At 47.2% G+C, this 12455-nt stretch overlaps 1 protein-coding gene across 1 annotated transcript in view; it reads left to right on the top strand.

The window, feature by feature from the left end:
- Positions 1–904: 904 nt before the first annotated feature.
- The window catches only part of LOC124509143 (nuclear RNA export factor 2-like), a 32054-nt gene continuing 20503 nt past the window's right edge, over positions 905–12455 (top strand). The window contains exons 1-19 of the mRNA XM_047075718.1: positions 905–917; positions 3977–4160; positions 4394–4547; positions 4839–4922; positions 5044–5148; positions 5269–5349; positions 5470–5539; positions 5686–5774; positions 5894–6001; positions 6179–6288; positions 7947–7983; positions 8377–8445; positions 8531–8586; positions 8727–8834; positions 8955–9013; positions 9123–9238; positions 9332–9374; positions 9947–10019; positions 10564–10746. Coding sequence (XP_046931674.1) covers positions 905–917; positions 3977–4160; positions 4394–4547; positions 4839–4922; positions 5044–5148; positions 5269–5349; positions 5470–5539; positions 5686–5774; positions 5894–6001; positions 6179–6288; positions 7947–7983; positions 8377–8445; positions 8531–8586; positions 8727–8834; positions 8955–9013; positions 9123–9238; positions 9332–9374; positions 9947–10019; positions 10564–10746 — 1742 coding nt within the window. The remainder of the gene's footprint in view (positions 918–3976; positions 4161–4393; positions 4548–4838; positions 4923–5043; positions 5149–5268; positions 5350–5469; positions 5540–5685; positions 5775–5893; positions 6002–6178; positions 6289–7946; positions 7984–8376; positions 8446–8530; positions 8587–8726; positions 8835–8954; positions 9014–9122; positions 9239–9331; positions 9375–9946; positions 10020–10563; positions 10747–12455) is intronic.

Here is a 12455-nt window from a genome sequence, read left to right as displayed (position 1 = left end):
GCCCCCCGCCCGGAATAAATAGATGTGGGTAGAAATGGTTGAGATGTATGGATTCTCAAAAGTGGCTTTGTTGATCCCAAATCTACATTGTTGTCTACATTCATTTAACAAATACTAACTAGGCCCCATTATATGCCAGACACCGTCAGCTCAAAGTGACTCAACCTGCAAACCCTGTGATCTGAACAGATTTCTCCATCTAGTTCAAGACAGATCTCTCCACTTGGTCCAAGGCACCTGGACCCTTCCCCCACCCACAACCCCCAAGCAGGAGTGACCAGCTCTTGGTCACAAACCATCATCCCTAGTCTGCTCACAGAAGTCTGTCCTGGAGACCTGAAAGTTCACCATTAAAATAGAACCAGCACAGTAGCTGGAGGAACCCTTAGGATGTTGAGGCAGACCAATAGTGAGGACACAATTTCTGTTCTGCCACGGACTTGGCTGAGAAATCCTGGGAAATGGACATAACCCTTGTGAGCCTAATATTCGTGGTCTGACAAGGGACTGTGGGTACAGTCATCATGGGGTTTCTGTGAAGAGGTCAAAGAAATCTAATGAGTCTGCCCAACACTGAGCAAATGTTGGTTGCCACAGGGCAAGTGTTCATTTACTTCCCATCCTGTTCTTTCCCTACCATAGCAGGGATGGAGTTGCCATGTGATCAGTGGCCTAGCAATGTTGTAGGCAGAATTCCAAACTGACACAGGAAGTAGCCATGTGAACACACATGATGTCATAAAGGATACTCACGACCATTTCTCCATGGGAGGATCAGTTGGTACTTGGTGGAGCTTGAGGGGTAACTCAGGCAGCCTGGGTGAGAGATACCAACTGATTTGTGATACTCCTGTTATTGCCTTTGATTCTGGCAGAGGGACGGCAAGACGGGGATCGTGCTGAGATGCAAACCTTCAGTAAGTGGATATGCATGTGCACACGGGTGTGTGTGCACGTGGTCCCTCTGGATTTTTTTTTGTAATGTTTATTTATTTTTGAGAGACAGAGAGACAGAGCATGAGCAGGGGAGGGGCAGAAAGAGAGGGAGACACAGAATCTGAAGCAGGCTCCAGGCTCCGAGCTGTCAGTGCAGAGCCCAACGCGGGGCTCGAACTCACCAACTGTGAGATCATGACCTGAGTCGAAGTCGGATGCTTAACCGACTGACCCACCCAGTCGCCCCTTCTCTGGCTTTTTAATCACGTGCCCACTGTCCTGTGAGATTCCCAAAACAAGGCTATGCCCGAGATTGCTCTGGTCTGAATCACCTTGATGAGGGAGGCCTCTGTCCCTGTTTAGGCACCCAACTTAGCTGGTCGGTCTGGGGATTGCTGTAGCTGTTAGCTAGCTCACTTTTACACTTTCCCATTGTCGATGTTATTTCTGAAGTAATGTCACTTCTCAAAAATGACTCTGATGCCCCTATACACCATACGTTGACCACAGGCCCTTATTCCTCCTTTTAATATTTAAGTTTTTCCTTTAATTGGTGGATTTTCAGGAAAACCGGTTGGTTTCCTGCCATTCTCCAAGTGTCATTAATAAGGTTCCTCTTTGTTGTTATTGTTTAGTATCATTATGAACTCATGGTCTTTTAACATGTTGATGACATCAAACCATTGTTACATTGTTTTGAGCACAGGAGTCAAATGATTTGACTTATGCTCTGCTGCTGGTGACCTGGACCTGGAAGGCACCAGGAGATAGATAGATGTTGGTGTCTTGGCCAGGGTGGTGGTAATAATGGTGGTGGTAAGAAGTGGCTAGATTCTGGATGTACTGGAGAGAGGGGGTGAAAGAATTTCCTGATCTGTTAGATATGGAGTGTGAGAGAGAGAGAGCACTCCAGGCTGCTTTCAAGTTTTGAGGACTGAGCCATTGGCATTTCTGGGTCAAATGCTCTATCCATGTTTAATTCCACTTCCAGTGCCACACAGGAAAAGTCCCAAAGGTTGTGAGTAGCAGGATTGTCTTGACAGCAAGGCCACAGAGTGAAAGCAATGACTTTCCAGAGGAGTAAATCTGAGGCCTGGTCGTAATCACTACATCAGGGAGCAATCAGCAGTGAACAGATTTTTACTCATAATCGTGCCCTGAGACAGCATGGAGTAATTGAGGTACAAAATGTACAACACACAAACCAAGAGAGCCTTAAATATTAGAATCCAAAAGGAAGCTGGTTTCTACCAGTCTGGTTACCTTAATCCTCCCCCTGCTGCCCACCCAAACCACTAGTATTATTATCTGCTGGTACAGTGTTTGAGTTTAACATGGTACAAATAAAATACCTTTAGTGAATCCACTGTGGGAGAGGGAATTGGGACTGATATTTCTGTAGATGCCAGAAAACTCCCAAATCTATAATTTACATGGTGAATGATATATGTTGGCAGAGAGTATTTGTGGGGGGAGGGGTGAACATCAATACAACAACTAGGGGTGAATACAGGGTGAAATACCACCAAAACATAGTCTAAGTATACCTGTGGCTACAATGTCCAATAAAGTAGGCATCAGAGCAAAGAAAATTGATAAGAGACAGAAAGAGGCGTTACATAATGATAAAAGGATCAATCCACTGGGGAGTCATGATCCTAAAAGTGTACTAACCAAACAACAGAGCCTCAAAGTACATGAAGCAAAGCCTGATAGAGCTGAAAGAATAAATAACCACATACATAATTATAGTTGGGGGCCTTCAACACCCCCCACTCAGCAAGGTATAAAATTATTAGAGACAAAACCAGCAAGGATATAGGACATCTGAATAACATAATAAGTTAACAGGATCTATATTACATAAATAGAGCACTCCACACAATGACAGCAGAGTGCATTCCCCCCCCCAAATCAATGTAACATTCATCAAGCTAGATCATCTTCTAGACTACCAAACAAACCTCCACAAATTTTAGAAGAATTGAAACCACACAGGGTGCATATCTGACTATAATGAACCTAAATTGGAAATCAATAATAGAAGGGAAAAAAAAAAAGAATCCCTACACACTTGGAAATGGTAGTTGACTTATCATTCCAGTTTGTCATTTATTTTCTTTAATTTTTTTAACGTTTTATTTATTTTTGAGACAGAGAGAGACAGAGCATGAATGGGGGAGGGTCAGAGAGAGAGGGAGACACAGAATCTGAGCTGTCAGCTCAGAGCCTGACGCAGGGCTCGAACTCACAGACTGTGAGATCATGACCCGAGCTGAAGTTGGACACTCAACCGACTGAGCCACCCAGGCGCCCCTCCAGTTTGTCATTTAGATCCTTGTTATAGAGGAGCTGAGTTTAGGAAAAGTTGTCTCTTGAGCTGAAGGTATTTCAGGCTGGGCAAAAAGAAAGCTTACTCTGGATATTTCAAACTGAGTATTGTTGACAGCAAGTCTTGAGGGAGAGGGACAACTTAGGAAGCTGTTACGTCAGTCTCACCTGACATTAAAGCTTGTACTACACCAGCAAAGGAAATGCAGCTTGCTGATTGTCAGTGGGCTCAGTTTGGTGGCTGATTATATTTGGGAAGTGCGAGAGAGATTGCCTTTGTGGTATTGGTGTGGTTGTTAAGCCTGAGAGCAGGGACAATTCAGATGTCTTCCTGATGTATGGCTGGTTTCCAATCTAACTCATGGATGCACACATCTCTGTTGTTTTCTTGCCTTTTTTGTTTGCTTTTTTAAAAATAAATCCTGCATCATTCTTTAAAAGGTTCAATACAGTTTCCGCTTCCCCTGCTCATCCTCGGTCATGTCCTCCTCCTCCTCCCCCAAGATTCCTCCCCTGATAGTGCCATCTGTCCAATAAGGCTTTCCTATCCAGACAAGCAGAGGAGTTTCCTTTCTGGGGTTTGTGGGATTGGACCCTTAGGGCAGGTTGACATTTTGCTTGCCCTACCATGGTGTTAGCCTAAGATGTGGTACATGGTACGTGGACCAGTGGTGTGTCTTCAAACTTGTATTTTTGTTCCCCTTTTGAGAACCCAATGGTGGTGGTAGTTCACATCAAGGACGAAAGAAAGTTTGGAGTTCGTTCCGAGGTAATTTTGGCAAGAGGAATCCCCATGATGAACGGGATGGATATGACCCTCAGCTTTCACAGCACCAGGAGGATGATGGAACTGTGATGATGAGGGATATCCAGGAGTACCCCCAAGTAAGACAGTAAGTGACCAGGCAGCCTGGTTTGCATGTAGCAGCCCCTGGGACTATGCAACCCTTTCACTCCCCTTTGGTCTTCTTTTTCTTCTCTCACTGGAAAACTGAAGAACGCTAGAAGTGGAATAATGGTTGAGCAATCCTACTTGTAGTCCTGGTGACAGAGAGGTGAGGGTGTATAGACGAAGACTTTCTTAGCATTTATGGCCACCCTCCCTCTCTCCACTTACCCTCTGCAGCACTCCCTATAGCACCCGACGCAACAAGAGGAGAGCAAAATGGCATAATGAAGGCCATATCCATATTACTGTGTGGAGAGATAGAAAACTTCTGAAGAGACAAATGGGGGAGAATACACAAGATGGAAACCCAGGGAGCTGGTTCAAGATCACCGTGAGTGTCTTGGCAAGATCTGCATTAGATAGAGTATCCTGGAACCCTACAAAAGGAAGACCACATTAAACAACCTTACATCAATTATTTGGAGGAGAGCTTTCCAATGGAGAGAAAGAGGGTTTAGGAAATCCATATTTCACACAAAAATAAGAAATAATGCTAGTGGTCCCTTCTTTAGAAGCCCTGTACAGCTCAGTAGAGGGTTGGAAAAGAACACCGTCAGGTCTGTTTTCCAGCTTTAATTCCATGTTGTCTCTCCTCACTCCCATCCCTTCTTTTCATCTCTAGATTCCCTATGGGGGAAAGTATGACAAGACATGGCTAGTGAATTCAATCCAGAGCCATTGCAGTGTCCCCTTCACTCCAGTGGATGTAAGGGAGGATGGTGAAGCCAGATGAGTGGACAAAGGGAAGTGGGGGGGGGGACTGGGAGGAGCCCACTGAGCAGGAAGACTCTATCCTTCAAAATTATTGTTGCCTCCCTCTCCTGTAGTTTCACTACGTGAAAAACCAGGCTCGGTTCTTTGTCCAGGATGCCAGCATTGCCTCTGCATTGAAAGATGTCAGCTACAAGATTTGTGATGAGGAGAACCAAAAGGTATGTGTTGAGGGCATTACCTGTACCTAGTCCCCGGGGTGGGAGGAAAGGCCAGGGTCTGGTGGTCTTCTTTGGAAGCAGAGTTATTGGTGCTTACCCGAGCACCTCACTTTCCTGCAGATATCGATCTTTGTCAATCCCTCTAATGTACCCTACTCTGTGCGGTATAAGTTGAAGCCAAAAGAAATGAAGCAGCTAAAGGTAATGCAGACTCAAGGCCCGTTGCATGCCCACACCCAGACCCACCTCCTCTTCCTCCAGCCCCCGATTTCCCTATCCCTACCAGAGCCTCAGAGTGGATTTCTCTGCCTTTCTCTGCAGCTGACCATGCACAAACGCTATGATGTCTCCCATGAAGCTCTTGACCTCCAGAGTCTCCGCTTTGACCCAGGTACAGTTGATAGCAGTAATGCAGGGCAGGTGAGGGCACAGGGATCTGCCTGGGAGGAAGACTGAGGAATGGTAACGTGGGGAGGGGTTGATGCTGGCCCTGGACCCCTCTCAGCCTTCTGTTTGCCTCCTCTTGGCTTCCTGAAGACTTGGTGGGCCATGATATTGATATAATCCTGAATCGAAGAAACTGCATGGCTGCCACCCTGCAGATCATTGAAGAGAATTTCCCTGAGGTAAGGCCTTAGTCCCAGTGCTGTTATCAATAGTAGGGGTGGAACTCATGGGGTGGAGGACAGATTTGTCTCTGAGGCCCTAGATAGTAACTGTCACTCTAACTCTTCTTCACCAAAAGCTGTTGTCCTTGAACTTGAGCAACAACAAACTGTACCAGCTGGATGGCCTGTCTGACATTATACAGATGGTCCCCACAGTCAAGATCCTGAACCTCTCCAAAAATGAGGTGGGAAGAGGGAGCCAGATCAAAGTTGGGGGTGACAGTGGGTGGTAGTGCTCATCCGAGTGATGACAGTAGGCAAGAGAAGGTACCTATGTAGAAGGGTGGGGGCTGGGGGTGCAAGGGCCCGCGTGTCTCTCTTTCCCTGGGACTCCTTCCCAGCTTCCTCCCCATATTTCTCAGCTGACCTTGGTGTGGGAGTTAAACAAGATGAAAGGGCTGATGCTTGAGGAACTTTGGCTAGACGGGAACCCCTTGTGCGACACCTTCCCAGACCAGTCCACCTACATAAGGTCAGTGTGAACCCCTCTCACCCTGCCTGGGAACCTTTGCCCCCTGGGAGCCTGAACTGTCCCTGAGAACATATGTATGCAGGAAGCTGCAACCCTGGTCCTCTGGAAGGACCTGAGGCTCCACCTTCTCCTCTCTATGTGTCCCTCACCTGTAAGGAATTTCCTTCCTCTGACCTGCTCACCTGTTTCCTGTTCTGGGGTCTGTTTCCACCTCTCTGCATTCAGCATTCATTAGCATGCCCTCCAACCATGTTCTCTAGGAAGAAGGGCTTCTCCTCCTTACCAGGGCCAGGAGTGATCAACCTTGAGCCAGATTCTGGTGCCCTGGACTGAGAAGGCTCTTCCAGCCCAGGGCATCAGGCTGAGACAGGCCTTCCTACTTCCTGCTGAGATGGCACTTCCCTCCCTGGTTCTGAGAGGAGACCTCCTTCCCTTGCTCCAGAATGGTTCCCCCTCAAATCTCAGGCTGCCATGGTGGCTTTCCTGCCCCATGCTGAGGGCCGAGGCTGTGAATGGCTGCCATGATGAAATCCATTCCTCTGACCCAATGCCAGGAGCTTGACCTTCCTTGGGAGAAACCAGAGTTCCCTGAGTCAAGGGGCCTGAGACTGCCAATGAGCAGAGGCTTCCTGAAGCAGGAATGGAAAGCAGAGAGCAGAGGTGCTTGAGGAGACAGAAGGACAGGACTCTCAGAGGCACTGCCCCCTCCTCACCCACTGCCCCCCAACACGTCACATCATCCTGGCTGTTCCTTCAGAGGAGCCCTGAGTAGCCCAGCACAAGTATGAATCCTCAGGCTGGGAACTGACTGAGACAGGCACAGGTGCACAGGTGCCATCAGAAGGGAAGATGGTAGTCATAAGAGGGGGCCACAGACCCTCAGCCCCATGCTGACCTGGGGCCTGACCCTCTACTCCTTCTGGGGAAGGTGTCCTGCCCCTGTGGCTGCCTCGTTCCCCATGGCCAGGTCAAGCTGAGTTCACACAGGTGACAAAGTTTCAACCAGCATCCAATGGGCCCCCAGCCCAATACCTGCATGTTTTCCATCTCTACCTCGGCTGCCAGGGCCAGCCAGAGCAGATGAAGGAAAGGGCTGCAGCTGGGGAGCCATTTCCCCTTTCTTCTCTCTTCCTCCCTGGCCCCCACCACCATAGTAGAGGTTTTTTTTTCCTTTCCCTTTGCTTTGTTTTCTCTTCCTCCCCTGTCTCTACTCCCCTATGTCTCTGTCCCCCCTCCCCTCCTACCTTCACCCTATCTTCTGTTTTCCTTCTCCTCTCTCTCCCTCCCTGCCACCTGGATCTTGCCTCACTGACCTCCTTGCCTCAGCATCTCAGGTAATCCCTGGGGGTGTCGTGGTCCTGAGGAATGCTGGGACCATAGTGAGGTAGCAGAGCCCTGCGCTCCCACCCCATTCCCTCTTTTCTCCGGAGCCTTCAGTGGGAACCTGGAGGAAGGAAAGGAGGTAGGGAAGGGAAGGTAGCCGTGGACCCTGGACTCCAAAGGTTGTTTCTTGGGTCACTGAAGAAGGGAGTGAGGGCAGTCTAGGTGGGAGCTACCCAGTGGAAAGGAGAAGGAGAGGAGGTAGGGGGGAAGGGAAGGAGGCAGGCTTTGCAATCCTGACCTATCAGTCACTTCTTTCTATTTTGGGTTTTGGACAGTGCCATCAAGGATTGTTTTCCTAAGTTGTTACGTCTGGTAAGTGCCTACATTCATCAGTGTCTTTTACTAACATTGATCACCTCCACACCTACCCTCAAGCCCTTTGGGTCTTACCTAGATTATATGTTTGTGTCATACCCTTACCCATTTTAGGGGACCAGGACTCCTGTAAAAGACATGAGTATACTCTCTGGAAAAAATGTCCACAAACATGTGTGTGTACACACACACACACACGTTGCATATAATAATAGAGACTTCCAGGACCTCATGATGAAGACGCCCACTGTAATCTTGTTCATGTAAATTCCAGTGCCCTTTCAGAGCTGACCTCTTACCCTCACCCTCTCTTGGGCTCATCTTTTCAACCCTGAACATCCAGGGCCACCTCCCTGGGCTCCACTGCTGACTTCCTCTTCCCCTCTCCAGGATGGCCAGGAGTTATCCCCACCAGTTACTGTTGATATTGACACACCCTACTTAATAAAGCCCTGCAAGGTGAGGAAAAATGATCAAATGACATTTGGAGTATTGAGAGGGAAGCTTTATCAGCCACATAGTCTCAAAAGTCTTTTGATTCCAGGAAAGCTACAAAGGATCTGAGACACTGAAGAGTCTAGTCTTGCAATTCCTGCAGCAGTAAGTACACCTGGGAATCTAGGGAAGTGGAAGGCTAGGATAGGTGAGGCCACCCAAGCTCAGGACTGCTGACTGCATCTTCAAAATCTCACTTTGGGTCCAGACCACAGAGACAGACTGTCCTTATTACTCCCCCACAGGTACTACTTGATGTACGACTCTGGAGACCACCAGGGTCTCCTCGGTGCTTACCATCATGAGGCCTGCTTCTCCCTGACCATTCCCTTCAACCCGGAGGACCAAGCCCCGTGAGTAGCAAAGCTCAGACTCTGCTTCTGGGACATGTGGCTCCCCAGTGGACACAGGGCAGCTCCTAGAAACACCCACACTGGCCAGACCATCATCTCCTATTCCTCTTTCTCTCCTAGAAGCAGCTTGTGTGGATACTTCAAGGAAAGCAGGAATATGAAGAAGCTCAAGGACCCCTGTGCGTGTGATGGGGGAAGACTGGGCAGGGAAAGGGGATGTGAAGGAGTAATTATAGGGCCCAGGGTGTGGCAAGCCCTGACCTTCGCTTGCTTCTCCTCCTCCCGTAGGCCTGTGGGTTCAGCTGCTGAAGCATACAAAACGTGACATCGTGTGCTCCCTCGGTATGCTGCCCAAAACTCAGCATGACCTCAGCTCCTTTGTGGTGGACATGTGGTTCCAGACGGTGAGCACCTGCTTCCTCCCAAGGGCAGTCCTAGAAAGCCACAGTTGGGTAGGAAGTTTAGGTGACTTTAGCACCTGGGCTCTTCCCTTTTAGGAGATGATGCTCTGCTTCTCTGTCAATGGGGTGTTCAAGGAAGGTGAGTGTGTGTAGAGCCCCTTTCCAGATGCCTCAGTGCTCCCTCCCTGCTGGCTGAACTCCCTCTGATAACTCTCCTAGCTTCCCTGATCCCTTTCCTTCCATTCCTATTCCCGCTGTGTTCTCCTGCCTCCACTCTGCCCCCAAGCCAACCTGGTCTGAGCTGGGTCTATGCCTGTATGCCCCACACAGCTTTGGCACTAGGGACAGTCTGTGAAGTTTGATAGCTGTCATCTCTGATCCTTACTCTGAGAACTACTTGGGGCAGTTACTTAACCTCTAAGTTTCCTTGTTTGCAAAATGGGGCTAATAATACCCACATCTTGGGCAGCTGTGAAAAATGAATCAAGTGAACTTTTGAAGAGTTTGTCACAGCGCCTGTGACATAGTAGAGGCCCTATCACTGGGAGCAGATTGCTCCTACTGTTGCCATCTCCATACCAGACACCATGGATCCCAATGAACAATTGTCCCTCCCAGCATGAGTATCAAGGCATACCCTGACTGGAGAACACTGTGTGAGCATGTGAAGCATGTGTGACTCTAAGGGAGTATTGTTGTTTGTTGTTGAAGTGGAAGGAAGATCTCAGGGTTCTGTTCGTGCCTTCACCCGGACCTTCATTGTTACCCCTGCCAGCAATTCCAGGTGAGTACTATGTTGTAGGTGGGAATGCCTGTCCCAGCCCAGGCCCAGGGGTGTAGGAGCATGGTGGTGTAGACATCTTGGTTTTCTCATTATTGTGGAAAGCCAACAGGTAGATCAAGGAGCAGTCTAGTCTGGTGGTTAAGAGCATGGGCGCTGGAGTTAGAGCACTGAGTTCTCTTCCTGACCCCAGCATTCTCTAGGTGTGTATGACCTTGGTTAAGTCACATGACCTCTCTGTGACTCATTGCCTTCCCTGAAAAATGGGGATTAGACTGTCCATTCCCTTGGGCTAGTGTAAGGGATAAATGTGAGTGTAAACTCATCCCTGGGCTGCAGGGTAAGTGCATATCTACTGAGGCTGGTAGATAGTCTCTGCAAAAGTGGTCTCTTTGGGAGGGGTAGAGGTACCAGCCAAGCAATCTGGAGGACAGGCACAGTAGGGGTATGGAAGGAATCTGGTTGCTGAGTGGCAGTGGGAGTGAGATCATTAGGAATGTGGAGTTGTACATCCATTCAGTTGCCTGAGGGCACATTTTCCCTCCAGTATATGCATCGTGAATGATGAGCTGTTTGTGAGAGAGGCCACCCCCAGTGAGACTCAGAGTGCGTTCTCCATCCGAGTGCCTACACCCACCTCCAGCTCCATGCCCACCCTCTCCCAGGAGCAGCAGGAAATGGTGCAGGCTTTCTCCACTCAGTCTGGGATGAAACTCGAGTGGTCTCAGAAGTGAGTGTTGGGTGTGCATGGGAATGAGGGTGGGTTGGACAGCAACTTGGGGAGGGGGGAGGCAGTGAATCAAAGAAACTCACAGGAAATTTGGAAAAATAACTTTTTGGAGAGTTAGCTTCCAAAAGAAAAAAAAAAGTGGACCCGTGGAAAAGGAATCATACTATTATACATGTGAAGAGTTTAAAAACAGTATAATGCTCAATGAGATTGTCTTATATATGGAAAATCTGAAAGAATCCACCAAAAAAATTACTAGAACTAATACACAAACTCAGCAGGGTTGCAGGATAAAAGGCCAATATACAAAACTCATTTGTATTTCTATGTACTTGTAATGAGGAGTCCAAAAATGAAATTAAGAAAACAAGCCCATTCACAATAGCATCAAGGTAGTAAAATACATGGGAACAAATGTAACAAAAGAAGCACAAATCTTATATTCCTAAATCTATAAAACGTTGTTGAAAAAAATTAAATAAATGAAAAGACACCCTATTTCCATGGGGTTGGAATATTGCTAAATATCTTAATATTGTTAAGATGGCAGTAATAGCTAGAGAAATCTACAGATTCAACACAATGCCTGTCAAAATCCTTCTTTGCAAAAATTGACAAGGTTATCCTAAAGTTCATACATAAGTGTGCCAAAACAATCTTGAAAGAAAAGAACAAAGTTAGAGGATTCACATTTCCTAATTTCAAAACTTGCTACAAAGCTATAGTAATCAAGACTATGTGGTGCTGGCAGATGGACAGTACATGAATCAATGGAGTAGAATGGAGAGTCCACAAATAAACCCTCACATTTATGGCCAATTGACTGTCAAATGAGAGTGTTGGAAAAAAATCTGGTAGGAAGAAAAATAGTCTTTTCAGCAAATGGTGCTGGGACAACTGGATAGAAATATGCACAACAAGGAATTTTGACCCCCTGATTCACATCATGTACAAACATAGCCTATAAATGGATGAAAGATCTAAAGGTAAGAGCTAAAACTATAAAAATCTTGGAAGAAAACATAGGCGTAAGTCATCATGGATTAGGCAAGTGTTTCTTATATATGACACCAAAAGCACAAGCAACCAAAGAAAAAAATAGATACATTGGACTTTATCAAAATTAAATGCTGTTGTGCACCAATGGACACTATCAAAAGAGTAAAAATCCCACCAACAGAGTGACAGAAAATATTTGCCAATCACATATCTGACAAGAATATATGAAGAACCCTTGCAGCTCAACAATAAAAGGACAAACAACCCAATTTAAAAAGTGGAAAAAGGGTCTTAATAGACATTTCTCCAAAGAAGATATACAAGGGGCCAACAAGCACATGAAACACCTCTCAACACCATTAGTCATTAAGGAAATGCAGAGTAAAAACCACAGTGAGGGAGGAGCCAAGATGGCAGAACAGAATGGAAGTTTTTTGTGTGTCTTGCGTCCATGAAATACAGCCAGACCAATACTAAACCATCCTACACACCTAGAAAACTGATTGGAGGATTAATGCAACAATCTGCACAACCTGAACCAAAGAATTCAGCAGGTACATGGCGCAGAGAGGTGAATTTGGGGAGCGAGAAGCTGCAGAGGGTAGGGAATGGCTTTTGCGGGCAGAGAGAGGATGGAGACTGGGGAGGGGGGAAGGAGAATACAGGAAAAGTACCCCTCCCTGAAAGCAGCTGGAGAGAAAGTGGAAAAT

The sequence above is a fragment of the Lynx rufus genome, unplaced genomic scaffold (assembly GCF_022079265.1).
Source record: "Lynx rufus isolate CCGP_SWC_20201006 ecotype Redwood Valley unplaced genomic scaffold, mLynRuf1.p SCAF_14, whole genome shotgun sequence".
Taxonomy (NCBI): domain Eukaryota; kingdom Metazoa; phylum Chordata; class Mammalia; order Carnivora; family Felidae; genus Lynx; species Lynx rufus.
The sequence above is the reverse complement of the archived record's forward strand: the minus strand, read 5'-3'. Positions and strand labels throughout refer to the sequence as shown.